The sequence below is a fragment of the Solea solea genome, chromosome 18 (genome assembly GCF_958295425.1).
Source record: "Solea solea chromosome 18, fSolSol10.1, whole genome shotgun sequence".
In the NCBI taxonomy this organism is placed as follows: Eukaryota; Metazoa; Chordata; class Actinopteri; order Pleuronectiformes; family Soleidae; genus Solea; species Solea solea.
The window spans coordinates 8,353,067-8,380,612 of NC_081151.1; the positions used below are offsets into that span (position 1 = coordinate 8,353,067).

Sequence of the window (27,546 nt, forward strand, 5' to 3'; positions counted from 1 at the left end):
ACAAACAAACAAACAAAAAAAAAAAGGCAAGCAGCATAGAATGGAATTAGAGCTTTACAGAGGGATAAGGAAGAGCTATTGAAGGTGAAAGAGTAGAAACAAATGAGAGCGAGAGAGAGAGAGGGCAGCTGATTTAATGGTCTAATGAGACCGTCCTCCAGCCAGTTGTTTTGTGTGAGGCATGCTCTGACCTTTCGCTCCGCTCGGGAGCCCTGCCGCCTCATTTTTCACATTCTTGCAATTACGTTAACGCTTGAAGCGCTCGCTGACTCCTGACTCTGGCCCTTCCATTCTGACACAAGCCCCCCCCCCCCCCCCCCCCCTCCAACCGCCCCCCGCCCCCAACCTCTCTGCACCTTTCCCTCGTCTCCTCCACGCATGAACTCGTCTCTTATCTCCATACATTTCCACATAAAATGTGTAGTCCACACTCTGGAGTCCACGGAGCAAACGTGAAATGTGTGCTTCACTTCAGTAATGGGGTCTTTAACAGCTTGGCCCCTGTTAAAAGGGGTGACGACGTGGATCAGTTGAGGACAACAGAATAGACGGGGGGAAAAAGTGAGAACAAGGGGGAGAGAGAGAGAGAGAGAAAAGAGTTTGTGAGTCCATCAGTGCTTTTTTTGGTGTCAGCTGCCAAGAAAAACATCAACTTTCTCTCCCTGTTTTTCCATCTTGAAAGGTGGGCTGTACATGTACCGGTGGCTTGAAAAACATTTACCTCGGAAATTGATCCAGGCGCATCGGTGTGTTGAATATGTGACTCCAGTCTATTTCATTCCAGTGGTGGAGCATGTCTGACAGTGGCCAATTCAAACTGTAAAAAAAAAAACTTTGCCTTGTTTCTTCCTCTGCTTTTGGCTCATGTTAGCGGGTGCACAGGAGAATAAAGCTCAATAACAGAGTTACATTTTTTTTTTATTATCTTTTTTTTTTTTTTTTTAAAGCACTGTATTTGTAATCATACAAGTCTCTGAACAGAACTTACTTCCACAGTCTCTGACTCGTATCTCAACTCTGGAGATTGTTGTGAACCTGTGCCAAAAAACAAAAAAAACTATTCTCAAGTAATAAACTAAGGTGAGGAACGGTCAAAATTGTTGACACATATCTAAATGGTTTCAGTCCAATAGTCGAAACTACAACCCCTCCCCTCTCAGTGTTACCATTTGTCTTAGAATTTCCCAGCAAAAAAAAAAAAAGGAAAATGTGAATTATCACCCTCAGGGCAAATTCTGCACTTTCACTTATTGACTCTTAGACAGTGACTCCCTATGTTCTGGCTAGAAAAACAAGTTTCAGTGGTTAAAGGGAGATGGTTCAGAAGGTAACAGCACAATAGCGTCATTGGCTCCGTTTGCACATCATTTTGATTAACAGCCCTCTGGAACTCCTCCAAGCTTATCTGGAAACATCAAAAAAACATCGGTTGCAGGGAATTTAAACTTTGATGAATGTGCGTGTCTTAAGATTGCACGCGTTTCCAAACAGGTGTCCATAATATGTTAAACACCATAAGTGTGATGGAATACACGGGCCGCGTTGCCCACACCGAGCACAGCAGAGTCAAATGCACTCAGTCATGAAATGTAAATCCCCATCGGTGATTCAGCGTGGTAGGTAACGTCCCCCCCCTCCCCCCCCACGCTGTACGTTCCTGAGTGTGCGTGCATGCTTCAGCTCCAGTCCACACTTGTAATTATTAGCTATGCATGAAGACCAAATCTCCATTGACATCTTGAGTGGGTGAGCAAAGGGGCTTTCTGTACAATTGCCCGATTCTACTGTAGATGGAAAAGAGGCTCGACAGAAGAGAGGGAGGAAAGCATTTGGTACATTTTCTCAGCAATTGAACAATCCCCACACTCTGTGGATAGACAGACTCCCCAGAGAGAGACTGAGAGCGGCAGAGACGGAGCGAAAGGGAGGAAGAGAGGCAGAGCCTGAGTGTTCGGCTCCAAGGGATCACGCTGCGCTTGATGGAGTTGTGGTACATTTGTGTGTGTGTGTGTGTGCGATTGTTTGTTTGTGTGTGAATGCATGTGGAGTGTGGTGAGCTCCCTTGGCCCTGACTGGGGCGCCCCACTCAGCAAGGTCTTTGTGGTTGAGCTCACTGCAGGGAGTGGAGGGAGGGGTGTGTGTGGGGGTTGGGGGGTCATTCCTGTTGGGGACACAACTCTCCGAGTCCAAAGCCTGTTGAATCGGGCATTTTCTTAACCATTTTTTTCTGCACTTACGGCTCGTGAAGGTGCAAAAAAATGGAGAAAAAAAAAGTTAATAGAAAACTCCACCATCTCAGTTTAACACAAGATGGAATCCTTGCTGTGCTTCTGCACTAAATATTGTAGCTGTGGAGTGATCAGCGAGGTGTGTCTGCGTATAGAAAATATACAGAGTGCGTGAGCACGTGTGTGTGTGTGCGTGTGTGTGTGTTGGCTGGTTCCCTCTAAGTGCCTGTTAGAGTTTAATTTAGTGTAGTAATTAAAGCTGAACACTGGCCCATAAACAACAGATAAACAATAAAGCAGACCCAAGCCCTGCTGTTTCATGGCTCTCACTCCCAGCTGTTGGAGCACTGATAATTTTTACACAGTGCCCCCACCTCGCCGCAACACAATGCTGAAGCAACAAGGGTGTGTGTGTGTGTGTGTGTGTGTGTGTGTGTGTGTGTGTTTTAAACGTGTATATTTTAGTGCGTGATGGCAGAGGCCGGACAAAAAAGGCCAAAGAAACACATAAACACACAGGATATGTCCACTCCCCCCCCCCCTTAAAGAAAAACACAGAGAACCACAGTAAAGCCACCAGAAAGTGGAGTTTGCCTCTCACAGAACAAGTACAGTTATAAAGCACATTCAGAGGAAGAAAGCTGCACCTTAATGGGAAAACAAGCCGAAGATATACCTGGTTAATGACAATAACAATGCAACAGTGTTTCTCAATGAGCGACTCAGCGCAATTTTAGCCTTGTCACTACATGTCAGCCAGCCATGTTCGTCAGGTGCCTGTTGTGAAAACAGTGCAATATGTCTGTCTGATGGTTTGTTGGGAAGGGGTAGGGCCACTGTTGAAAGCTGAGAAGAGTTGCTGTGGAGGGGGAGAAAACACGGCATGGAGGGGATACTTTCATGATCCCATTAGCATAAGAGAGGCTAAATTATTCATGCCGAGTGCTTAATCTATAGGGAAAAGTATAGTTAATGCACATAGTTTTAAAATGGATCTCTCCCTGCCTCTGCCCTAACACCAGATTCTTGCTGGATTCAGCATTCGCGGGCATTTACGGGAACGGCTGTCACTCTCCCTCGCACACACACACACACACACACACACACACACACACACACACACAGACATAATATGTGTGGGCATATGAGCACCCTTGCTTAAGCACTGCTGCACTTCAGGCAGTTTCAAGGGGCTCTGCTCTCAGACTCATCCCCACTCTCCATAAGTCCCTCTCTCATCCTCGCACTCTCTTTCCATTTATTCCTCCTCTCTTTCTCCCACCCCCTTCCTCCCTTGCCGTCCCCCTCACACTCCTCTCCTCACTCACCCCTCTATGTCTTGCTCTCAGTACCGCAGACTACCTGGCCCTCGTCCAGAATGTGATTAAAGAGAATGATCAGCTCCCTCAGCTCCCCTCCTTCCTTCCTCCCTTCCGCTCGCTCGCTCCCTCTCTTCCCCTTTTTTTCTCTCTCTCTCTCTCCCTGTCTTTCTTTTGACCCCATGTTAGTTTCCTAGAGTCTACAGATCTTCAGAGAAACAACAGGTAAATACTGTAAAAGGACGAGAACTAGCAGTGGAGACTTCCAGAAATGGTACCATGCCCACAGCATCACCACCACTCTGCCCCTCCATTAACACCGCTATCCCTCTCCTCCTCTTACCATCAGCTTTCCCCTCCTCTCTCTCTCTCTCTCCCAACTGCCTCAGCTCTGACTGGGGTCTGGTCCCTTTGGTCCATAATCATGAACAGGCCCTCAGAGGGACCCGACCCAACCCAGCATGGCCTAGCTTGCCCAGGAACCGGGTCCTCCACAGCAGGAAAGGCACATTAACTGGGTCAACCTAATGTGCAAACTAATGTTTGGAGAACATAGGGAAAAAATTACCCAGATTATTCTGACAGCAGCCGAGGAGAATGTCTGCTTTGCGCCATTATGGGGAAGCATTGAGGAAACATTCTTTTTTTTTCTTTCCCTTCTTTTCTTTTCTTTCGCTCTTTCTCTGAACAGTAGATGAAGACCAGCTTATCTGGAAGGGAGCTGTGTATAATTAAAAAGAGAAAGGAAACTGTTGCAGGGACGTAATCATGACTAAACTACAGTACAGGGAGAATGATTTTTTTTCTTTCTTCTCTCTCTCTCTCTCTTTGGCTGCGTCCAAAAACAAAGAGCGCAGTGCTGTTGTGTCAGTTCATTATACCGTGGGTTTACACACCCATGTTCCTCTGCTGATTACTCTAGTGTATGTAGTGATGAGGAGTGCACAGAGGTCTGATGTAATATGGCTAAAAGGGATTTGAGCATGTGCGCCAAAGGGCATTTCCACGTCCATTAATGCTGCCGCCGCTGTATTTTCACAAGGATGACAGTGCTTTGGTTCTTTAAAGGCAGAGTGTTTTCCCAGGAAATGTTCCGTCTTGTTTCAGCAGGCTAGCCTGAAGGGGGTCAGGCTTGAAGTCACCCTTAAGAGGTGATAATCCAATTGCTCCAGTCCTCACCAGATTTGTTTTCCCCCTCGTCTGGCACTGTGTTTGTGTGTGTGTTTACAGAGAGTGTAAGCACGCATGCTGCAGAGGCAGCAAGATGCCACCAGTTCCTTCTATGTCCAAGCCTGGGCCCCATTCTAGATCAGAGAGAGGTTTACGGAGGCCAAGTCAGTCAAAGGCACACCTGCAGAGAAACTCCAAAAACCCTGACTGCCAGCTTACACTGACCCGTTTAAGGTGTGCTTATTTGGAGTTTAACCCTGACTTCAAATTTTCTTTTCCCTCTTCCCCCCTTTGTGTTTGACCAATGGGCCTTGTGCTCTTTTACTTTCGTTCCTTTCTTCTGCCTCCCTTGGCTCTTTAATCTCTTCCACCACACCCACCCTCCCAATTCTCCTCCCCCCTAATGTCCAAACCCCACATCAGAGCGAAAAGTGCCTCCCGAAATACATTTGCGCGGCGGAGTAAGAGTGGCTTTGCAAGGCCAGCTATAGCTTGTTCACTTGCTGTGTGGTTTTCATTTGTGTGTAACCAGGGCTTACACACTGGAGCATATTTGGAACTGAGCAGAGCAGCTATACCCTACAGGTAATGCTTTAACTGTGCCGCCACCATCCAAGAGAGTGGGAGGATGATAAAGGAAGTGTGTTACAATCCGAGTTCTTCCTCTCTGCCGGTGATTTCCACACACTCGCACATCTACCACGTTTATGCAAAGCTTTTGATGGCATTATGCAAGATAAGCTCATTTTCTAGTCTGATTCCCACTCTAGTACATGCTTTAATGACTCTTAAAGCCAAGGGCTTCTTTTTTTGGGCATAATAGAAGTCCCGTGGTTTCTCAGTTTCCACGTAGCCAGAGTGCTTTTTCCACACCTGATCACTTTTGTTCAGCCATTTTATGGCTATTGGGGAGGTGAGCGATTTGACAGTGGTTAGCGCCATGAGCCCTAATGTTTATTGGTAGCAAGCGTCTAATAATTTTTGATTACCCCAGAGGAGGTATTAACCATGTTATTCAGCAAGGATAATTTCTTATTTACATGCCCCAAGCAGTGAACACTCTGAAGGAACACTGGGGCTAAATGCACAACAAACCGAATCAAACATGCCAAACGAGATGCTGCATCCTGGCTGGCTGCAGGGCTGAAGCATGAGAAAACCTTCATTATGCATTTACCATGATTCATTTACAGGGTTATCAATTTGCAGAATACATGGAGGATGTTTGAAGGGGGGGGAGGTGAACACCAGAGCAAACGAAGGGAAGGGAAGGGAGAAACGAAGGGAAAGCGGGACGAAAAGGAGTGAGATATTCAAGGATAGCTCGGTGCCTGGATTTTTTAAAATGCTGCTCCAATTACACACGTTTCCATGTTCTGAGGCAGAACTTGCATGTTAAATGGTTAAATGCTAGCAATCTCCTCTCAGTGTTACGCTCCGCCCCCTAAAAAAAAAGCAGAAACCGATTTCCCTTTAATGAAAGCCGTTTGGCTGAGGAATTCTCTTCTCTGCTATTTTTTTTTTTTTGAGACTGAGGCTACACAGAGATGTTCGAATATTGTTCAAATATTGTCTCTCTGTTCATTTAGTTTTTTCTCTTTGTTTGGCTTCTGCCCTGCTTACTCAAGGGTTTCACGTATCCGTCTGTCAGTATGTATTTCAGGACAGTCACTGCATGTTTTCTTTTTTTTCTCCCCTGGCAACACATACTGAGAAAAGAAAAAAAAAAGACTTTTTTAAAGCATCTTTCCCTCTGCCACCAGGCAAGGATGACTAAGGCCCCATTAGAACAATTGGAGGAAACTTAGGGAGACGGGGAGTGTTTAAAAGAATGAAAGCAGGCAGAAAACAGCACTATCTTGTGATAACCAGTGCTTTCTTTCATTATCCAAACACAAAAACCTCCACCTTGGAAAAAAAATGCACTCCTTCTATAGCTTCATTGAAAAATAACACAATGAAAATAAGGAGGTGGAAAAAAGTGAGACAAAAAAAAGACAAACATTAAACATTTTCTAAAGTGAGGGGGAAAAGCTGCTTTGTTTAGTACAAATGCTTAGTCCCAGGGATGCAGTCTTTAGACAACTGTGTGTCTGCAGTAGACATCTGTGAAGCATGACCTTTTGACCCTGGAAAGAATGCTCTTAAGGTGGGGGGGGGGGGGGGGCTTTACCACTGCATCATGGCCTACAGGACAGCCCAGCAGCAGCACAACAAACACAACCACTACAGAAAATAACAACGCAACAGTCGACGGGAGAAAAAACATTTGAGAATGAGGTGGGGAAATAAATGTGGACGCAGAGCGAGGCAAGCAAATGACAGTGAATTAGATCCTGTGGTTGTTAAGGGAAACAATTTGAATCAGAGATAATGTTGATAAAAAATCTGACAGAGACTAAAAGTGGAGAAGGAAAAGGGAGACGGGAAACATTTACCGAAAACACAAATGGACCTGTGCGTTGTGCCTCACAGGCCTGGCTCTCTCCTACTCTTTTGGCCCCCCATGAGATCATTTTCATCCTTTATGAGTCAAAGGCAAGCCAGGTTGAAAATGAGAGGTTACACAAGCCAGAGCTCAAACCCTCTGAGTGTGAGAGGAGAAGATCCCCGCTGCAAGGGCCCTGCTGCTATTCAAAGCACCTGCCATTGTGTGGGCGCCCATCCAGGCCCATTGTTGTGCAGAAATTAGTCGTGCTCCCTTTGGCTCCCTTTGGCTTCCTTCGGCTCCAGAGGCATGCGGCAGACCCCCTTGTTGTTTTAGGTTCAGATACATGATTGGATAGATGCGTGGCCCCAGCTACCATCACCACTGGCTGTGGCCCTTTGGCCTCTCTCCCACAGCACAGTATCATTCCGTTTTTTGTCTCTCATCCACTCACTGTTGTTCACTTCTCAAGAACACCAAGGCCAACATTCCTATAGTTTTTGCTCTCTTTCTTTTATACTCCTACTCTCCTCTCTCCTTTGGTGTATATGCTTATTGTTCTTTGGAGCACCCTCATTATACCCATGGTTATATTTTAAGGGCCTCTCTCTTTTGATTTTGGTCTCGTGGGGAGTGTGTGGTGGGCTGGTGGGAGCTGTAGGGCCGGCCCGGCTTTCAGGGCTCCCCAGCCAGCGTCTTGGAGAGTGGGCTTGGGGGTATTATTGGGCTGGGCACCACCACAGAAGCCCTGGTGCTACTGCTGGTGCAGGGGGTGCATGTGAGAGGAAAATTGAAAAGTCAATAATGAAAGGCGTTACAAACGTATATAAATAAATAAAAAGACGGAGAGTGAAACAAAAGGAGATGGAGAGCTTCAAAAAAAAAAAGAAAAGCTGAGAGCTAAAGTGTATCGCTAATTAATAGCATCAGAGGAGGAGCCTATTTCCTCTTTTCAGAACTTTAATTCTGCACATTAACTTGCAGGGCGAGGCAATGAATAGTTCATAACAGGAGTGAGGTCCATCACACTGCCAGGCCAACCAACAGTTGGTTGTTGTGATTTTGATGGATGATAAGAAAAGCTTTCATTTAGGAAAAAAATGCCAAAATAGGGACTGGTGTATATTGCAACATTTTTACTTTATTTTGTTTAATGCACATAAATGAGATCCACTTTTTAGAAACATATTTAAATCAATGCAGAATAATCATTTCTAACACAAAGCACAGCTTCAGAACACCAAGTAACTGAAGTTCAAACTTATTCTAGTATTAGTATAAGTATAGTTGTATGTAAGGCAATTTCATTCTCTGTTTTTCATTAAATTACATATATTTATTTTTCCATGCAGTGAATCAAAAGGTGAAGTACAAGAAATTGATGAAATATGAATTTTGGAGGGTCAGCAATGATGAAGGGCAGTCATCTGAGCCAAGGGCTTTGTAATTTGTATTTTTTTTTCTTTTTTTTTTTACAGCAGTAATAGGTTCCTCTCTCACTGTTCGTGCCCTGACAATTTCCACTGCCAGCAGCTGTCAAGCCCCTAAAATCAAAATTAGTGCCATAGAATTGGGCCTTAATGAAATGACCTGCTGGATTTACCTTAAGGAGCAGGGCATACAGTCAATACTAGCCTCATCAAACCCCCCCTTTCTGCATGCTGCACTTCCATTAAGGAAAGGAAATAGTCTCGAGTAAATGTATTAAGCACGACTTCCACCTTCTAATTATATTTTTCTCTTCTCCCTTCATAATTCATTCGATCTTTCATTAGTTTTTAATAGTGGAAAAAAAAGAAAAATGCTTTTAACAGGCTCTTCTGTCTTCATGGCGTCACCAATTATTTGTGTTAAGGATAAATGTGGTGATGTAGTGACCCAACAGGCTGAGGACTGTGGAAATGTAGTATCTTATGTGTTAGGAGCATTTTCAAATTACAAAGGGAGCGTTATTTTCATGCTATCATACGTAGTAATATGGGTCCTGGTTATTGACTTGTAAAGGAGTCAGTAGGTGAGGGATCTTGACAAGACATGAGCGTCTGACTCTCTTGTAAAGCATATCTGATTTCTCTGCTCGTTGGCTTCCCAGAGAGACTGGCTCTACCCTCCGTTAATCAGGCTTTTCACTCCAATCTGTATGGATGGCTCTCACTCTCCATGCTATGATTCCCTGTTGGGGTGGGAATGGGAACAAGGGAGAAGGTAGGAAAGGAATCAGTTGTTTGGTGAAAGAGTAATATGCATCATCGCATTAGAGCAGGAAAAACATCCTTTGGCCAACACATTTTGTTAAAGGTGGATTTTTGTGTCCGTTTGAACTACAAAAATAACATGCAAGTGTGTGTGTGTGTGTGCAAGAGGGCAGACGAAGCTAGTATCAACTGAGCAACATCCACACTCCTTACAGATCTGACTAATTTATGAGGATAAACTGTGTTGACAGAGAGGGAGATGCAGGTGGAGGGAGGAAGTTTTCATTAACTCTCCAGAGCAGGCCAAGCCAAAGCCCTGGAGGAATCTCTCTCAGTTTGAACTTTATCAGGGGCTATGCTTAATCAATACACCATCGGAAAAAGAATTAATTACTAAAGCAGAATAAAACAGCCGCATTTTAAACCGAGGATTCATCAATTCTGTAATCTCTTGGTTACAGCTCAGGTGTCAGGAGGCTCATTTCAACTCTATGTAATGAGGAACTGTGGGAGTTTACTTCTACCCTCCTCGGTCCTCCCTCGCTACCCCCTCCCCCCATTCCAACCAACACTCTATTCCTATCCTATGTTTCTTTGTCGAGATATTCTTCAGGATAGACCATCTTCTCAGTCCTGCGCCGTTCCCTTCCCACCAAAATTCCTGTGTTTGCGGGGATGGGACGAAAGGGTATTAACGTTTAAATCTCCGGTGCGAAAGCTGACTGGGACGGGGACATTCCTGCAGCCATCACGCTGGACATTCCTCAGCTCATTCTGGGATACCGCTGATGTGAAAGTGAGAGAGGGGCATAACGGATGGGGAGCCACAGTGCAAAAAAAACAACCCACCCATGCTCAATTGGTAAAAAAACAAAAATAATAGTTGGATGGAACCAAGGGAACGTGACGTTCAAAGGATTACGTTTGTTGGCAATCAAATTGTTGGTGTATGGTGAACACATTTCGATTCTGGGGGACACATAGGAAGTATCCCTTATGTCAAAACAACCTTGGCTGCACAGTTACCACAGCCACTGCCGGTCTACCCTTCACAGCCCTTGACCCCACCCCAAAAGCCTCCAAATCGACTGTCCTTGACTCCCTATAATGGGGGATTTTAAGGCAGGTTGAGAAGGGGTTATGGGTGATGAATTGGGTTTTTAGTGAGCTCATTAGGAAGCCAAACAGAGTTTAGACTGGCGGAGCGGGGCAACAGCACAGTAATCAGTTCTGCTTGCTTTGTTCCTTGCCTCCAGGACATTTGTGTGGAAAAAATAGAGAGCAAGAAGAAGAAGAAAAAAAAAAAAAAAAACTTCATGGCATTTGGCTGATGAGAGGGCTGCTGAGCAGAGGCTACAATCTGATGGTTGACTTGTTGATTTATAAACCTTTTAATCCATTTAGTCCCAATCCCCCTAACGCTGCACAGAAATTCCTACCTTTTGTTAAACTCTGCTTTGATGCCACTGTCCGTCAGGTGTAGCAAGGTCTGTTACAAATTCAAGTTGTCCTCCTGTCTCCATATGAAAACACTGAGTTTATTTGTTTGGCTTTAAATTGCAATTGAGGGTAGAGAATCACTGCTGATGCTGTTATAATACATCGCCTCAAACAGTGTAAGCTGTTCTGAATTACAAAACCGCACACTATTATATCTGGCAACCTGCATTCATCTGCTCTTTCTAGCAGTTTAGGTAGAAGCCTTTGATATACAATAGCTCCTAACGGGGATTATAAAGGCATTTCTTCACCAGCAGATTGAACCACATGATGCATCTGCGTGCTCTCCATCTCTTTGTTTTCTTTTGTCCTGAATCGTCTCATCTTTTTTTTTTTTTCGTGCAGTAGCTACATTATCATTCCAAAGTAGAGCAACTTAGCAATTTTTAGGAGGGAAATATTGGGGAAACAGCTTGTTCTACTAATGATCACACTTGTTTCAATTCAACATAGGCCCAATAGCTTCTGGGAAATACCTTTTCTGTAATATTTAATGCATCATTGAAACTTAAAATTTAGGTATGCTTCTCTGTGGGCACCCAGCCCCGAGTAGTATCAATATACACAGTAACACAGTTTTAACTGCTAAGACTGGCTTCATTGTACAGCGTCTGGTAAGGGAGAAGTCTGGGTAAACAGGAACAGAAGAAAGGTAAAGACGGTCACATTGGCGGGCTTATGAATTTGTTTATGAAGAACTGAGATTACCTGCGAGACCAATTAGCACTGTTCGATTCAGAATGTAAGGGATGTGCACCAGCATTTTCTTCAGCAGCGTCAGAGTACAGGGTGAGCGGGGTGGAGTTATCAGGGAGGCAGAGAGTGTGAAATGTCTGGTGGAGACCCAAAGCCCTTCATTAGCCACTGATCTCTGTCTGCTGAGTGAGGGGCAGTCATGGGCATCAGAACTCCTTTTTAGTCCCCCCCAAAAAAGAGCGGGGTGAGGGGGGAGGAAGGCAGCTCCCCCATCCCCTGCAATTTAGCCCTTTGCCATTCATGCAAATTGGGTCCTGACATCTGCAAGAGCCTGCCTCTTTTCTTTTATACATCTTTATTCCATCTCTTTTCTTTGGATCTTTTTTCCACTCCTCAAATAAAGCCCCCTTTAGACGCCAGAGCCGTATCTCAGCTGACATACATTCTTTTATGCACACATCTGTGTAAAAGTAGTGCTCTCATGCACATAAAAATGCACAGAGCTGGATGAAAGTACTACACGAATTAAGATCCCAGGAGGCCTTAGCAAATATTGTGTTACTGTCAAAGCCCCCAGTTTATGATGTAATAAGATAATTGTTGCTTCAAGTAGAAGGTTAATCACACCAGTAACTAGTTCAGCTTTGATATTGTGTGTCCAGCGCTTAGGCTTTAGGTTCTTGGCAGATGATAATCTTACGAAAGCATCAGAAGAGTTGTAGGCAGTAACACTGGAGAAAGGCAGTAACCAGGCTTCCCTCCCTCCCTCCCTATTCTGGAAGAACTATTCCTCTTTGGCTCCAGGGGAGAAGCTGAAAGGGGAGTGTGGCTTTCCTCCAGCCCATATCAGAGGTTAAAAGGTAAAATAGCCCAACTGGCTGTCAAAAACAAGTTTTACCTCCAACCCTACACCCTCGCCCCCCCTCCCTTCCCTTCGTCTCTGCTCCCTCCACTTCAACCTCACCCTCTATGGAAGGGATGTGCACAGTGGGGTCAACACTGTGCCTGTGAGAGGAGAGAGGCCTTGTATCAGTGGAGAGGCGATAGTTATCTCCGGCATTCCATGGATGACAGAGAGATATCTGCCTGATGGCAGGGTTAGGGGGCTTAGAGAAAGGGGCGGAGAAGAGAGAGAGAGAAGAGAAGAGGTACAGGAGTTGTCGAGCAACTGCCTCCCAACCCCCCCCCGCCAACTCCCACCTCCCTTCCTCTCATACTGCCTGACTGCCTCGCTTCCCCGTACATAGGGAAAAAAACATCTAATTAGAAGCTCTTATTCCACTTCATTTAAGGGAACACTTAATGATGTGTTTTTGGGCTGAGACAACTACACATTACTTCTCATGCAAAAGGAACCACTCACTCGTGGCACCCAGGATGCAGATACAGCTGTGTTTGGGATGGTTTGTCCTCATTTCCCTAGGATGTCACAGTTTTTTTGTAGGCGATAGGGGGAAAGTGGTAGTCTGCTTTCCTTCACCTTTAGCCAGTGTCCTGGTGGCAAGAGTGGGCGGTAAAGAGGAGGCGGGTCATGACATCTCAGTTTGGCAGGGAGACTTGCTAAAGGAGAGAGTTTGTTGTAATTGCTCTGACAGGTTTTAGGGCTGTTAATGACTGGCGGCCTGAGCACTACCAATTTGTCAGCATGCTTGCTGTTTACTAAGCTGTTGTTTTATGGTCCAGTGCAAGGGGCTGCCGCTTGTTTAAGCACAGATCAGGAAATAATCAGCGTAAAACACTGGCTGCAGCGGTGCACACTAAAACAGTTCCATTTAGGGCCCTCATCTACTGTATGGATCTGAATGAGCACTGTTAACCATATGGTGTGTGGTCACACAAAAACACACAAACACACTGATGGTTACTTGCAGTCAGAAATTGGATGGCGAGGCATGTGTTTTATCATTAAAGGGATTATGTTCTAGTCGTTAACACTCTTCTGTGTTGCATGTTATGCGAGTGCGAAGCATATTGCTAGCATGCGGTCATGGCCAGTGGACCTGTAATCCCCAGTCGGCATAGAGCAACAGAGGGCCGGCCATTCCACTAGTGTGAATAGAGCCACAGCATGTTTGTGTGTATGTGTGTGCGTCAAGAGCATGTGCTCCCAGAGCTTGCAAAGACCCCTTCGTAAATCCAGAGTAAATAAAAGGGGTAACCAGAAGGACAAAAGAGGAGCCCCCACTGCTTCTCTCATTCGCTGCCATTTGGGGGACTGAATGTGCTAAACGCCGCTTATGTTGGCTGAAAAGTTGAGGAGAAAAAGAGGGGAAAGGGAGGCTCTAAATCCCCCTCTTCTTTTCTCTTCATTCTCTGCAGCCAAGCCTGCAGGGCTAGAGGTGGTGTAATCGGAGGGTGTTGGAGGGAGGGTTGGAGGGCCCGGTCACCATGGTATGCAAAGGTAGAGAAGGCCAAAGGAACCTCTGCTACAACAACCCGTTTTGCTTCTGCTCTCTGTCCACTCCAACTGCCCTCATGAGTTTCTCTCTTCATCCCACTTGGATGAGCAATCCGAGTAGTTTGGGTTGACAGTGGGGTATGGGGGGTCTGTTGTAATTAGTCACTTTAAACCGCAGCTTCCATAAGCCACTGCCTCTACACTCTTGCTTCATTAACCTGAAACAAACGCTGGGGCCTCCCAGTGCAAAGTCTCTGCACAGCCTTTAGAATGATACAGACCACATCTAAAGCTTGTCTTGAGGCTCTTCAGTAGGTGCATTAATGGTTTAAGTAAGTAAGTCTGAAATATTGTTTAATAACTAGCTAGGACTGGGTTTGGATGTGTATTCCAGGTATTTATAAAACACTATTCATTCATGCATGGGTATATCGGAATGATTGAGAAACAGAGGGAGTGTATTCTAGGCGTAGCTGCCAGTCTGCTTTACTCACCGTTATATTCGTAATGCTCCCAGGGCTGACTAGACTTCAGTGGTTCCCTTAGGGATAGGGTGCCTTCAAGATATGAAGCATGGTCTCTACAGTCATTAGGACTCCCCCTTTACTCTGAGCACAGACTGTAAAAAACTTTATGGTCGACCAATTTTTTTTGGTGCGATAAATCCTGAAGCGACCCTGAATGTGCCAACATTAGATAAGCAGAGTTGCAGAGTGTTTACAGTCCTTTCCCAACCCGTTAATGAGCTCAGCCCTGAGACCAATTTACTCGCAGGGAGATATATCTGAATGCATTTTTAATAACCACCCACTGGTGATGAGAGAGGGAATGTGTGTGAGTGTAATGTGCTCTTGGACTTGCTTGTTTCTTTGCTAGCATGCTCATTCACCCTCATTGCGTCTGGCTATTGTCTTCCATCTTGCTTGATTACACGTTCACAGGTTGTGTGTGCATATGGAAATATGCATGTACTTTCATTGCAAGCACTTTAAGTCAAGATATTGATAGAGTGGGTGAGAGAGAATGAGAGAGGAAGAAAGTAAGGGAAGACAAGGGAGGCTGTATTTTTTTCGTCTCCAAGGGCGCTGCTTTTCCAAAAGTGCCTGGGGCTACACTCCAGCACCTCAGCTCCCCTAGGCCTTTCGGCTGCCTCTTAATAGCCAACCCCCATCTGTGTCACATGGCCAGATGATGGGACGCTTCCCCCTGCTCTGCTCTGTACTTTTTTTTTTTTTCTTCTTCTTTTCCCCATTTTTTTTTGAGTGCACATCCACACAGGTTAGAATGGCAGAGTTGCCAGGGAACAGTCAGAAGCCATTAGCGTTTGGGACAATTTGCCCCGCAGCGTTCCTTCTCTCGCTTATAAGAAAGGAGTGGGGGTGGATGCAAAGCACCAGCTCTTCTTTAGATGTAATGAGGTTGTGGAAGTTGGGTCTTCTTTATTTTTTTTGTGCTTTCTTTTCCTCTCCCTGCTCCTTTGCTTTCTTTCTTTCTTTCTTTCTTTCTTTCTTTCTTTCATTCCTTGGTTATTGCTTTTCCACCCTCTGCCTGCAATTGACCTTGTTTCTGCATCTATACTATAATGCATTAAATTCACAAATGAATACTGTGCTCTGAATTACTGCTTGAATATCACATGTCTAACCTGAGCACACATGACAGTAGCCTTGTACAAGTGAGAGAAAGACAGAGGGAGAGAGAGACGCTGAAAGCCTTGGAGTCTGGTTTCACCCTCACGGGCTAGAGCATGAGGCAGCGTGCATGCTGGGTAATGAAGTGACAGGTCAGTCTGTAAATACGCATGGGTCGCTCTGGCCCTGGCCAGGGGGGAGGCTATCGCATTGCAGTGAAAATGGAAACGTCAATAAAATTAATCTGCCAGCCTTTTGGCCACTGTGTTCCATTGGATGAGCCTGACTGCTCACAGCAGGAGAGGGATTTGGAGAGTGGCTCGAAAATCAACACAAAACCTAGCGGCGCACAAATAAACAACCAAACTTTGTATCAACATTATTCAGTGGAGCTCAAAAGCAGAGAAACAAGGGGAGGGTGGTTAAGATTCACAGCTCACCAGTTGTGTTGTTACTGACGTTTGAAAGCAAACTGGGGGAGTTAGAGTTGACTTCCGTCTGGGTCACATTTCTCAGGAAGCCCCTCACAGTCAGGGAGGGCTATGGCCAGACCAACGTTTATTGTTTTAGGCTTTCCTGAACAAGGATTCCTACTTAGTCTGGGATTTACAGCATTTGCCACTAATGAATGCCCATTCTACAATTACAACACCCCTAGCTTGTGTCACCGTTCCCATATGTCCTTCTGGAGGGCTATTGCTTCTTTAACTTCACACAGAGAGCGCAAAGTCTGCACTTCTCTGTTTTCCTCTTTCGTGTGGCTCCGCACTAATGATGTGGAAGGAAAACACTGTGCACAGACAGAAAAGAAAGACAGAGGGAGAAGAAAAAAAGAGCGAAAACAAGGGGGAGGAAAAAGAAAAAGAAAGTGGGTAAAGTAGTCGGAAGAGAGGGCCCCTGCTGTCCTTGTATTCTTCAATTATTTTGCATTTGATTAAACCACCAGTCGGATCTTTTTTCTTTCCCCCTTTTTTAATGTTATTAGTTCAAATATTTATGCAAGATTAAGGCTTGTATAGGTGGCTGTGATTGATGCCTCCCCAAAAACAGACGGACATGCGAGTCTGAATTTTGAGAACGCCAGGGTCCTTCTGTGTCTTAGTGTAGGAGTTTTTCAGATACATAATTTAGATGCCCTCAAGGAAGGCTTTCAAGGCATTTGTGCCCGGGGGCAAGAAAAAATAACTATGACTGTTAAAAGTAAATCATTTTTGCTAATGCACAATTAATGCTGGGGAAGAAGGGGAAAAAAAGGCAAGGGACAAAGATGGAAACTTCGATTTAAAGGAGAAATCTTGGTATATGCATGTTTTTCCTCTCGACATGAAACGCTGTTGGACATTAATGCAGGCGAAGCCGCCACTGGCCTGTCATGCTAATCTTGTGGCAGAATGGGGAGGGGTTTTGTTCAAGGTAAGGGAAACTTAAGAGAGTCAGGGTCTGGGATGCGGTGTTTGGGGAGTGGGGGGGGGCAGACGAGTCCATTATGTGCTTCGAAGTGCAACAATGAACCACCCCAAATCACACCCCTACTTTAATACTCGTGCCTGTCAACTGTATGCCCCGTGAACGATCATCTCCTTTGAGTTGTGTTTGTGTGCGAGTGCCTTCTGCACGCAACATCAATTCACGAATGTCTGCGTGATACTGTACGTGTCTGCGGAGCTCCCTCCTGTCCCCCTTGGCTCTCTTCAGAAGACAAGAAAAAAAATGGCTCTACATTATGTCAAGCATGCAAATTTAATTGAATTAATGATATGAGTCCAAGCCTATACTGTACTTCAGGGCTCCTTGTCCTTTTTCTCTTTGCCTCTCTGCCTCCTACTGTACAACTGGAATGAGGAAACTAGTGTTTCAGTGTCCAAGCATAACATTAGAGTCATTAACCCCTATTCCCCTCTCTCGTGCTCTGGGGTATAGAACATCTCTGCTAGGCCTCTAAGTAAACCCCTCTCTCTCTGAACAGGCCTTCGACTAAGGCCATTTAAATCCCTCCAACCTCAAATCTTCACTACATAACACTGGCTGTGCTTTGGTGATTTTCCCGGCCTCAGTGCAGTGCTTCTAAATTCCTTCATAGGTTTCTGTAGTATTTGTCCATTTATCCATCTTTCATCAGCCTTAAATTCAGCCCCGACCGTCTGTACTTGAGTTTCAGCTTTGAGCAATTTTTTATATCCGGATTTCTTTTCTCTCAGTGTGTTGTAAGTCCATGGTGTAGTCCGGGATGTTATTTAACCCTGGGTTTGGTTTCCGTCCAGGAGATGGCTTAGACAACAGCGTTGCATCGCCCGGCACGGGGGATGACGATGATCCAGACAAGGATAAGAAGAGGCAGAAAAAGCGTGGCATTTTCCCCAAGGTGGCCACGAACATCATGAGGGCGTGGCTATTCCAGCATCTCACGGTAAGCACAGCCATCACGTTTTGGAGACACAAACGTATATAAAACAACACAGGTTTAAACACATACACACACACACACACACACACACACACACACACACACACACACACAGCTGTCACATTGTCGTTAGTGATGGAGTGAGTGATGGCAGTGTTGTGATTCTCACCTGTCAGCCACCTGTCAGAGGAACACACTGACCAGGTCAATCTAATCAGTTTGGACTGTTTGCTCCGCTCAGCACACTCCGAGTAAGAGAGAGATGGCCCAACAGTCCATGACATGTACTCCAATGTGAGATGTTGCCTCAAGTTTTGTCCTATGGCAGAAAAAACTAAGACAAAGAGCGCGCTAGATACTGAAGGATGGTTGTGTGTGTGTGTTTGGTTGTGTTTGTTACCTTTTCTGGCATAAAGTAGTAGGACCCTCAGGGGACCGAAACTTGGTCCTTATAATAAGCTGGTTTATGAGGAACCTGGTTTAATTTAGGTCTAAGGTTTGAATTGTGGCTACAGTTAAGGTTGGGGATAGCGCTTTGTTTCAGACTGGCCAAATGAAGGGATGTCAGTGCAGGGGTCCTTAAAATCATAGCTGATGATAGCACTTGAAATTAGGATTGCAGGCCCACAGCAACACTTGTGTGAAACTTGATCAGTTTCATGTTTCTTCATCCTTTTGATTTGGTCAAATATGCGCTATGGTCAGATAAAGTATTCAGATGTTGCAGAAAAACCGGACATACATGCATACATACGAACTCCTCGCTTATTTCTGTATGTGTGTGTGTGTGTGTGTCAAATGGCTGGACCAAATGCCAACCCCCCCACCACCACCACCTTCCCCTATTGTCAGGACATTATCAGAACATCAGTCTGTATTGATTTTGCAATGCAGGTCAGATTTCAGGAGGAGGTGACCACACCAGGACACATAAGCTGCTCCCCAAGCACATGGCTCCATGTCCCAGAGATGGAGGGACAATGTGGGGGGAAGGGAGAGGTTAAAAGAGAGAGAGAGAGGGAGGGGGGACAGGGAAGAGAGGAAAAGTAGAGAAGACTTAGTGTGGAACTTCAGCCATATGGATCATCCGCACATTTAAGAAGGTCAGGAGCCCCCTTGTGCACCTTGTACCCCTCCCCATTCCACACCAAACTAACAGTGCCCACGCCTTGCCTAACCAAAAGCCCAAATAATGAGTGGCCAGCAAATAGGGCCTAATTGAAAGGGCTGTAAATCCATTACATATTGGTCAGGGATAATCAGGAGTGCTTTAATCACTTTTATCTATTCAGGAGCAGTGAAGCTGCAATAGCAAAGCCCTAAGCCTCGCAGGCCTTAGCGGCTCCACCACGCCAGTCTGCATGCTTATTATTCTCATCATTATCAAAATGACTTCACAGCTGTTCACAGCTCTATCGCTCCCTGACTGGAGACCTCGCACCAAAACGTACACACAAGCTTCATTCAGAGGCTCAGGGCGGGAGGGAGGCAAATCATTTTAGAGCTATTCATTTTCTGCTTTAGGTCGTTTTCCTCGTCGACCTCAAGAGTGGAACACTTTGTTTGTGTACGAAGAAGAGGAAGAACAAACAAAAGGGGCAAAATGGTTGATATAAGTGCCATTTACTGTACATTCGTTACTCGCATGCACATCATAAACACACCTTAAGTGAGTTTTAGGCCATCGTGATTTGGAATCTTCCCCAGTGAAAGCCTCACAAAGCTGTGGCACTCGCCGCTGCAGAAAGAAAGACAGAATGGTGCGTATGGAGAGTTTGGAACAATTTTCTTTAGAATTGTTTTAAAATTGAGTTGAAAGAGTGGAAAGACGTGGAGGAGGGAAAGCAGAGGCACGTTTTTTTTCAGAGAGCTGGTTCATTTAGACAGAGAGGAGCTTTCAAGGCCTTCTTTTTTCTCTCACCCTCTCCTTTATCACATCCCCTGCTTATAGATGTTCTCTCCAATCTTTATTTGTTTCTTTTGTGTGAAGCCCTGGCTGGTCTTGTACAAATAATAATCCCTCCCTTTTAACCTGCCTTCATTTCTCCACTGAGGAAGAGGACTAATTGAATTATCCCCCTTCTCTTCTCACCATCCAATTCTACCACCCATAAACTCTCTCACTTTCTCTCTCTCTCTCTCTCTCTCTGTGTCTTACACACACACACACACACACACACACACACGCACGCACGCACTCACACGCCCATTAGCCTTTCTCCTTTCTTTTAATTTGTTAAGCAAATGTATTTGCCAATGCTGGATGCATTTGTGTAAGGGTGAATTCTTGGGGACTTTGGCCCCTGAATGGCCTATAGCGGCATTCTGCCATTCACGCATTCATTAACTGAGAGGTGAGGAGTGAAAGGAGTGGCCTTGTATTTTCTCAAACCGCAGGGCCAGCATGGAGCTCCTCTTCCATGAGCCACGGGGGTCTCTCTACATATGTTCTCAACATCCAGCCATTGTCACGTCTTCTGAAAAGCTCAAAAGGATAGGACCCCCCTTCAGACGCCGAAAAACAACACAGGCCAATAGTAACAACTGTTGGCTTTTGCATTCAGTATAACAAAATTGCCCTCGCCCTCTCCCCTCCCACCTCCCCTTGCCTCCCTCTGACCTCACACTCTCTTGAGAGAAGTCGCAGGATGGTTTTCTTCAGTCAGACAGTCGCTTGTCTGTAGAAAGTCCTTTTAAAAGGTGTAATAACCCTACACTTATCTTAGGATAACATGTGTCTGCACATATGCATAAATTGCACAGTTACTCTCTAAACAGGCTATGATAACTAACTGACTTGTTTTGTATTGAGGCCATATGCACATGCACTAGCGAGCATGTGATCTGGCAACCTTAAATACCCCATATGTAATCCAAACGGCTGCACAGATCAGCTGGTGTTAGCTGGCAGAGAAGGGTCAGACTGTCTCTCCACTCCCTCCTTCTGTCCTCCTTCCCACTCATTCTCTCTCTCTTCCTCTCTCTCTCTCTCTAATTCCCCCCCCTCCTCTCCATGAGTTTCTGGATGTCTTCCAGCCACATTAGCGGAAGGGAAATCCCAGAGTGTTGGTATAAGCTTTTCAATACTACAGGGAGATTATGTTATCAGAAAGGTAAACGTCGCTGTTAGAGGCAAAAAAAAAAAAAAAATGCCATACTTCACTTCAAAACCAACGGCTACAAAATTCTGTAGATTAACTGAGACTTGGAGATATGTAGATGGAGGCAACGTAGGATAGAAAAGAAATTATGAAAGGACAAACAGAGAAATAGAGAGGCAGTGATAGTTTTTTGTTATTGTTGCAAAAGGTGATGCGTGTTTGTTTGTCAAAAGCAAACTTGAAAATCTTCAATTAGCCCCTCGGTGCCCCTGGCCTTCCTTCCCTCTCACCCCCTGCTATCCCCCTGCTGGCCCTTACTCACCCCTGTAAAGACAAGGGTCGGCCTCGCAATGAAAACAGGAAGCACTCAGATACAAAGATACCACTCTGGGCTCCGGCTGTGTCTTTTGACTAGTGTAAACCCTCAAACACCTTTGAAAAATAAATAAGGGGACCTCAGGAGCAGACCAGGCCAGTTCAGAGTTTGCACACGTGTGTATGCATGATCCAAGAAGGAGTGAGGGAGGGAGGGAGGGAGAGTGGTCAGTCAGATGAGTAAGTAGGTAGCACTCTCAAGCATCAAGCGTCTCAGGTTTTGTGCTGGGCCACACTTTGGCTCTGTGTTTTGGGAAATGCTGTTAAGCTGCTAAGCCAGGTGTATTGGTCCCCTGGGATCTTTGAAAGGGAAGTGATATATATATATATATACTATATATATATCCCATGGTCATTTGAAAAGTCAGTGAGCGACAGAACTGTATGTTCACATGAGCAGCGAATTAAAGAAACCACATGATGCGCCATAGCGCTTTTCTTTGAATGAACCGCTCGAATTTAAATAACGTGCAATTTACAAGATGTCGCCATGGCCGTATTAAATCTGTTAGTTCAGGTGTTAAGCGGAGTGAGGGCATATCCCACTCTGTGCATTGTGTTGCAAACATCATTAGTTGCACTAGTGATAGCCCCCCCCCCCCCACACACACACACACCCACTCCCAATACAAGCCCAACATAGCATTAGTCTCCATGACAACAGGGTGTCATCGTCAGGTCGGGCCCTCCTATGGGAGCTGCTCTCTCGGCCGCCCTTTATAGATTCACATAAAAGAGCCAACTAGGGTCATTCACAAGACATGGGCACAGGCACGGCCGAACCCTGACAACGGATGTTTGTCTCGTACGATAAACAAGTGTAGAAAGTCCATCCCTCGGAAAGAGAGGGCATGTTGTTTGTGTAGACTAAACAGTCAGCCCTGTAGTGTCCCCAGTTTTGTTTAAGCTCCTCTAGTCCTTCTAATCCTTGTGTGTTGTTCCAGCACAAGCAGCGTTTAACTGGTGGAGACACACATCTGCAAACAGTTTGAAATGCCAAGCCCTTCCTCCTTTTTACGTTGAACGGCTGAGCGCTGTTTATTCTGTATAGCTGTCTTCATCTTTCCAGTATGGCACAGTAAGTTTAAAAAAAAAAAAAAAAAAACACATTTAATTTCGTTTAGGTCGCCTATTAGTCATCTGGTGTAATTACAGTGTTGATTTGTTTAGATTTATATTGTTTGGAAATAGTTCCGCGTGTCGCAAGAAATCAACTTTTTAAATGTTTGACAGTTGCTTTCATCTGTGTTGCAAGTTTCAAGATCTGTTTGCGTTTTGCCCGCTTAGGTTGTGTGAATTTTTTCGATGAACAGTCAGTGGAGACAAAGGAGAAGCAGGGAAGGGTTTAGGGGTAAGAGCAAGGGTGAGGAGGGGGTAAAGAGGGGGCTCCTTAGGGTCATGGAGGTGGAAGCCTGGAGGAGGCCCACACACTAATCTGTCATGTGCTCGTTTGCCTCGAAGCCCAAAAGTCAGCTCTCCAGTCACCCGTAGCAACCCGGGCGACAGTTTGGTTCACTGCCACCGCTCAGATGTGTGACTATCAGTGGGAGTCACAAGGAAAAAAGAGTCATCACATTGCTTTTGTGACAATACCCCTTTTCTTTGTGTGTGTGTGTTTGCAAAACAGCCGTTAGTGACAATATGACAGGATAGTTTGGTGATGTTAAGCACAGGGATCATTGAAAGTCACTGATAATGACTGTGGAGGGCATCTTTGCGGGGGGGGTGTTGAAGTTTGGTGCCTGTCTATTGTCTTGTCTCTGTGTTCTAACGTCGGCTGCTCAGCTGTCCTGGTAGAGAGACACAAACCCCCTCAGTCTGCCATCTGTTCTTCCACAGAAGGGCTACCACAACATGGGCAGACCTCACACGGGAAGACACTGAAGCTCGAACGCTCAGACATTAGCGCGATATGATACTCTAGAAACTCTTTATTTCACCTTTGCTTCACCTTCCTTGTCAGCGCTTATTAACGTATTAGCCCCTCGTGTCAACAAGATGCTTTTTATAGACGGGAGAGTGCAGAAAACAGAACGAAAGTTTAGAAGAGGGATCGAATGACTTCCCATTTTCACAGGCTGTATAATTATATGACAGGCTGCATCAACTCTGCCGTCTCATTGCAGTGCAGCTTTGTGGTGATTTTCTAAGTGTTAGTGTGTCACAACTCTGACACGAGCCTTGCTTACGGTGTGTGTCGGCATAGTTGACACTTCATGCCGCGAGTTTATTTATGCTTAATAACATAATAAACCCTAATTTCTTTTATGCTCCGACATCAGACCTTTACACTTTGCCCCCTAATCCAGATCTGTCATGATCCGCTTCAAAGTCAACTAACCCACGCGGTGTTCGCTCTCATGTACAGTGAAGTATGGCACACATGTTTGCACTTCCTATTTTAATTTTTCCATTCCTATGGGCTCGCTTATCCTCTTAATAAGCATCATGTTATTGTGCATGCGGAAATACAGGGATAACTGTATAACCCCACTACTTCTCCTCCCTCTGTTCCCTTCCGTCTCCCTCCCTCCCTCTTAATTTTCATCCCCGCTGTTTGCATCTTAATGCAGGTTGTTAAATGAAGTAGCAGAAATGAGTGCTTTCGCAAAGGGACTGTTTACGACAAGCTCCCACTGCATGGAGGTGATTAAGCTGTGTGAAACTCCACGGTGTTTGCCAAAGGAAAAAAAAAAAAAGAAAAGAAAAACAACCCGCTTCATATCCCCGAGTAAGACAACAACAAAGAAAATACAAAAGGAGTAATCCCTGAAATGTGATGCAATGTGCATTTCTTTAAATGAGGTTTGACTATGGGGGTGTCCCCACGGAAGACCACGGGCAGAGCATGAGTTGCAAACCCTGACCGCAGAAGAATACAAACAGAGCTAGGCCCATTGAGTATAGAGGGATTTATAAACTCCAAGCCTAACTCCTCTAAGAACACACATGCACAAGACTGAGGAGACTTCTTAAGGACCCTACACTCCACTGAGAATAAGCCCCAGTAGAAAACAGCAGCACAGTCCACGGCTGCAATCATAGCACCTGGCCAAGGTGGAGCTATGGGAAACAAGGCTGAATGATGTCACGTGTAATCAGGGCCTCTGCAAAGGCAGTATGTGATATCATACATGCCCCTGGTGGAAAACAAGGTTTATTAAGATGGTGGGAGCTGATCCCCTGCCATTTTCCCTTCTCCACACGTTTGGGGTTATCTTACTCATAAGAAAATGTAAAAGAGGATTTTGGTTTCACATGTTTGAGACAGTTTCCTTAAATTACCCCTTTACCCTTCCAGGGGTACTGGCCTACAGGCTGGCCTCATCTCCCCACGGTTGATTGCGGGGGTTGTGGCATGAGTTGCTAAAACGGTGGTTGCTGCATGCTGGGGGGACCACGGAGGCCAATGAGATTCTGCTGCAGGCCTCCAAGCAGCCCTGACATTGCTTTGATATTCATATCACACCAAGAGTAGAAATGCAAAAGGGAAAAGGAGCAGCACCAGGCAAGGAAATGGCAAACCGGGCTAACGAAGGCAGGGGGGAGAAAGGGGAGAGAATACATGGACTGATGGAGGCATTGAATAGAAATCAAAAACAGACCTCGTGTTGCACTGTTTGGTTTGTCATGGGACCCTGACTACACCAAATCCCACTCCTACCATTTTGTGTGATTTTTATCCCCTCCCTCCCTACTCTTCTCCAATGCATGCTTTTGTTCTGCCCAACACTCAGTCCAGGGGCATGCAGTGGGATTCCAGCACAGTGGGGTCCTTATAACTGGGAGCCATGTCTCTTGTTCTCACCTCTTCCCCCCACTTCCTCACCTTTTCATTTTTTTTTCACCCATTGATATCTTCTGTTTTCCTCTTTGAACATATGGACTGGTTTTGTAAGGGAGAGCCCAGTCCACATCAAAGCCTGAGGCTGAGCGGGTCAATTTGTTACTGCTTTACCCAGCTCTTCCCCCTCCACTATAGCCCCGGTGGACTATCCCTGCACCACAGCCATTTACCCAGAATGCTCCATTGCCCAAGTAGTTCTGCCTAGCACATGTATCGAGCCATGTGTTTTTAGGATCTGTTCTGCAGATAGAGCAGTTCACGTTAGACCTCGGATTTTCTCTGCAGCCACATTACCCCAAAGATCATGCAAGGCTATACATATGAGCTTGTGTGATAGAGAGCAGCCCCTGTACCACACACTGATAAGAAAAAGCAGATGGATAGAGGTATTAGAGAGGCAAAGGGGGGGAAAAATCAAATAATAAAAAATAAATAAATGTATAAATCCAAATCTAAGCAGAGCATGCTTTGGCTCCAGATGTGAATCTCTCTGAATATTGATTTTGGGGCAAGCAAGTCCCCCCAAATCCCCCGGGCTGCAGCGACTGACATACAAAGCACCTCTCTAAAGCCTATAAACCAGCTTGTACAATTATTTAGATAAAGAGGGCAACAACAGCAGTGTATGCCTCCCAACCCAGAACCTCCTCCTTGGCTCTCATCCTCCTACTACTACCACTCCTGCTCCTCCTTTTCCTTTTTCCATCCAGTATGAAGATGAAAAAAATGAAAAAGGGGGGCAAATGTGTAATTAGCCACACATTTCTGAATCCTCCTTAATGTTCATTACTGAAACCAGGGGCAATTACTAGTTCAAAGGGGTTTAGGGCACCCGCAGCCTGCATAATCAGTCGCAAATTAAGCACTACTCATTTGTCACAGCACAGCACGCATACTATATGTCTATGTGCTCATGGAAACACACTTGCATGCACGCTGTCAGAGTTGAGTCATACACAGGCTGACAGGCATCAATTTTTATTCAGGCACAAATCTCAGTTCCCCTAAGGTACTGGGTTATGTTGCCCAATCCTCTTATGCTCTAACGCTTTGTTTTCCTCAGACAGTAAATAGAAAACACCTTCACCTTAAGTTGTTAGACATTATACTGTATCCTACTTGTATTCATCCTCTTATAGGTGTCCTGCCTGCACGTACAATCCTCACCACCACCTGCCCTGTCTGTCTCGATCTTACAGGGTTTGTTTTTTTTTGTCTTTAGACCTCTATCTTCCTCTGTATCTGTCTCTCCCCACCTGGCTGTGTGTCTGCAACACGTGACAGTGTGTGTTTCATGTCTGCCCCCGGAGGTGTATCTCGGTTACCTCTGGGGCCAGGTCACAATGGCTAATCCTGTCTTCAGGTGGCTGTTTAGCACACTGAGAGGAGAGCTCGCAGAACCGGAGGTGAGCTCCTGTTACAGGACTCCCTGACCAAGGGTCACCTCTGACACTGTCAGAATACACGCACGCACACACGCACACGCGTACGTTGCATCAGATAGGCAACAATGCTTTGCACATGCATAAAATCTGGTACACACACACACACCAAAGCTTTCCCACACAGACACTGCAACAAACTTTTGCTCAAACACATTGAGGTTGCTTATCAATCCCAGGTGGCTCAGCCTTCATTTTGTTCCTCCCCTTGTGTCCCTTTATCTGCCACATGTACTACTTCTCTTCTAGTCTTTCTGTCTTCCCTCTTTCCCAGATCAGTCAGACTCTTGTTCACTGTAGGATTTCTTGATATGATCTCCATGAAGACTTGCTCTAGTGGCCATGCGTTCCCTGTCCTGCTCTGCACCTTTAACAAGGACACAGTCAGGTCTCCAGCAAACTCAATGGGGCCCTATCATGTGTGGCTCTGCCTCAGCGCTGTGGTGCGGGGAACTCATTTTTCAGTGGGGGAACGACATCCATCTCAGCAGCCAAATGCTGGCTGTTTCATTAAGTAGCCCATCCAGGCAGACAGATGTGTTCACCACACAGCCATGTTTGCCTATGCAAGAGCGTGTATTAACCCACAATCCTTTGGGGGAGATTAATAGGCTACCAGCCCCTTTCCATTGATTATCTTCATGCCATTTTCCCTTCCTTTCCTGAGCTGGATATTAAAAACTAATGAAGCCTATTGAAAACGGGAACCGCGAGGCTCTTCACGGATCATTTTAGGTTATTTGGACTCAAACAGAGAGGGATCTCTTTAAAGCACAGTTTGAATCGAATTAAGAAAATAAATGCGGAGAGCA

At 45.4% G+C, this 27,546-nt stretch overlaps 1 protein-coding gene across 10 annotated transcripts in view; it reads left to right on the top strand.

Moving 5' to 3' along the window:
* Positions 1-27,546, top strand: part of meis2a (Meis homeobox 2a) — a 77,022-nt gene that overhangs the window by 14,730 nt on the left and 34,746 nt on the right. For 8 of the 10 annotated variants that reach the window (XM_058616103.1, XM_058616099.1, XM_058616102.1 and 5 more), the window contains exon 8: positions 17,827-17,972. In XM_058616103.1, coding sequence (XP_058472086.1) covers positions 17,827-17,972 — 146 coding nt within the window. The remainder of the gene's footprint in view (positions 1-17,826; positions 17,973-27,546) is intronic. The other 2 variants (XM_058616104.1, XM_058616100.1) reach the window with 1 other exon arrangement.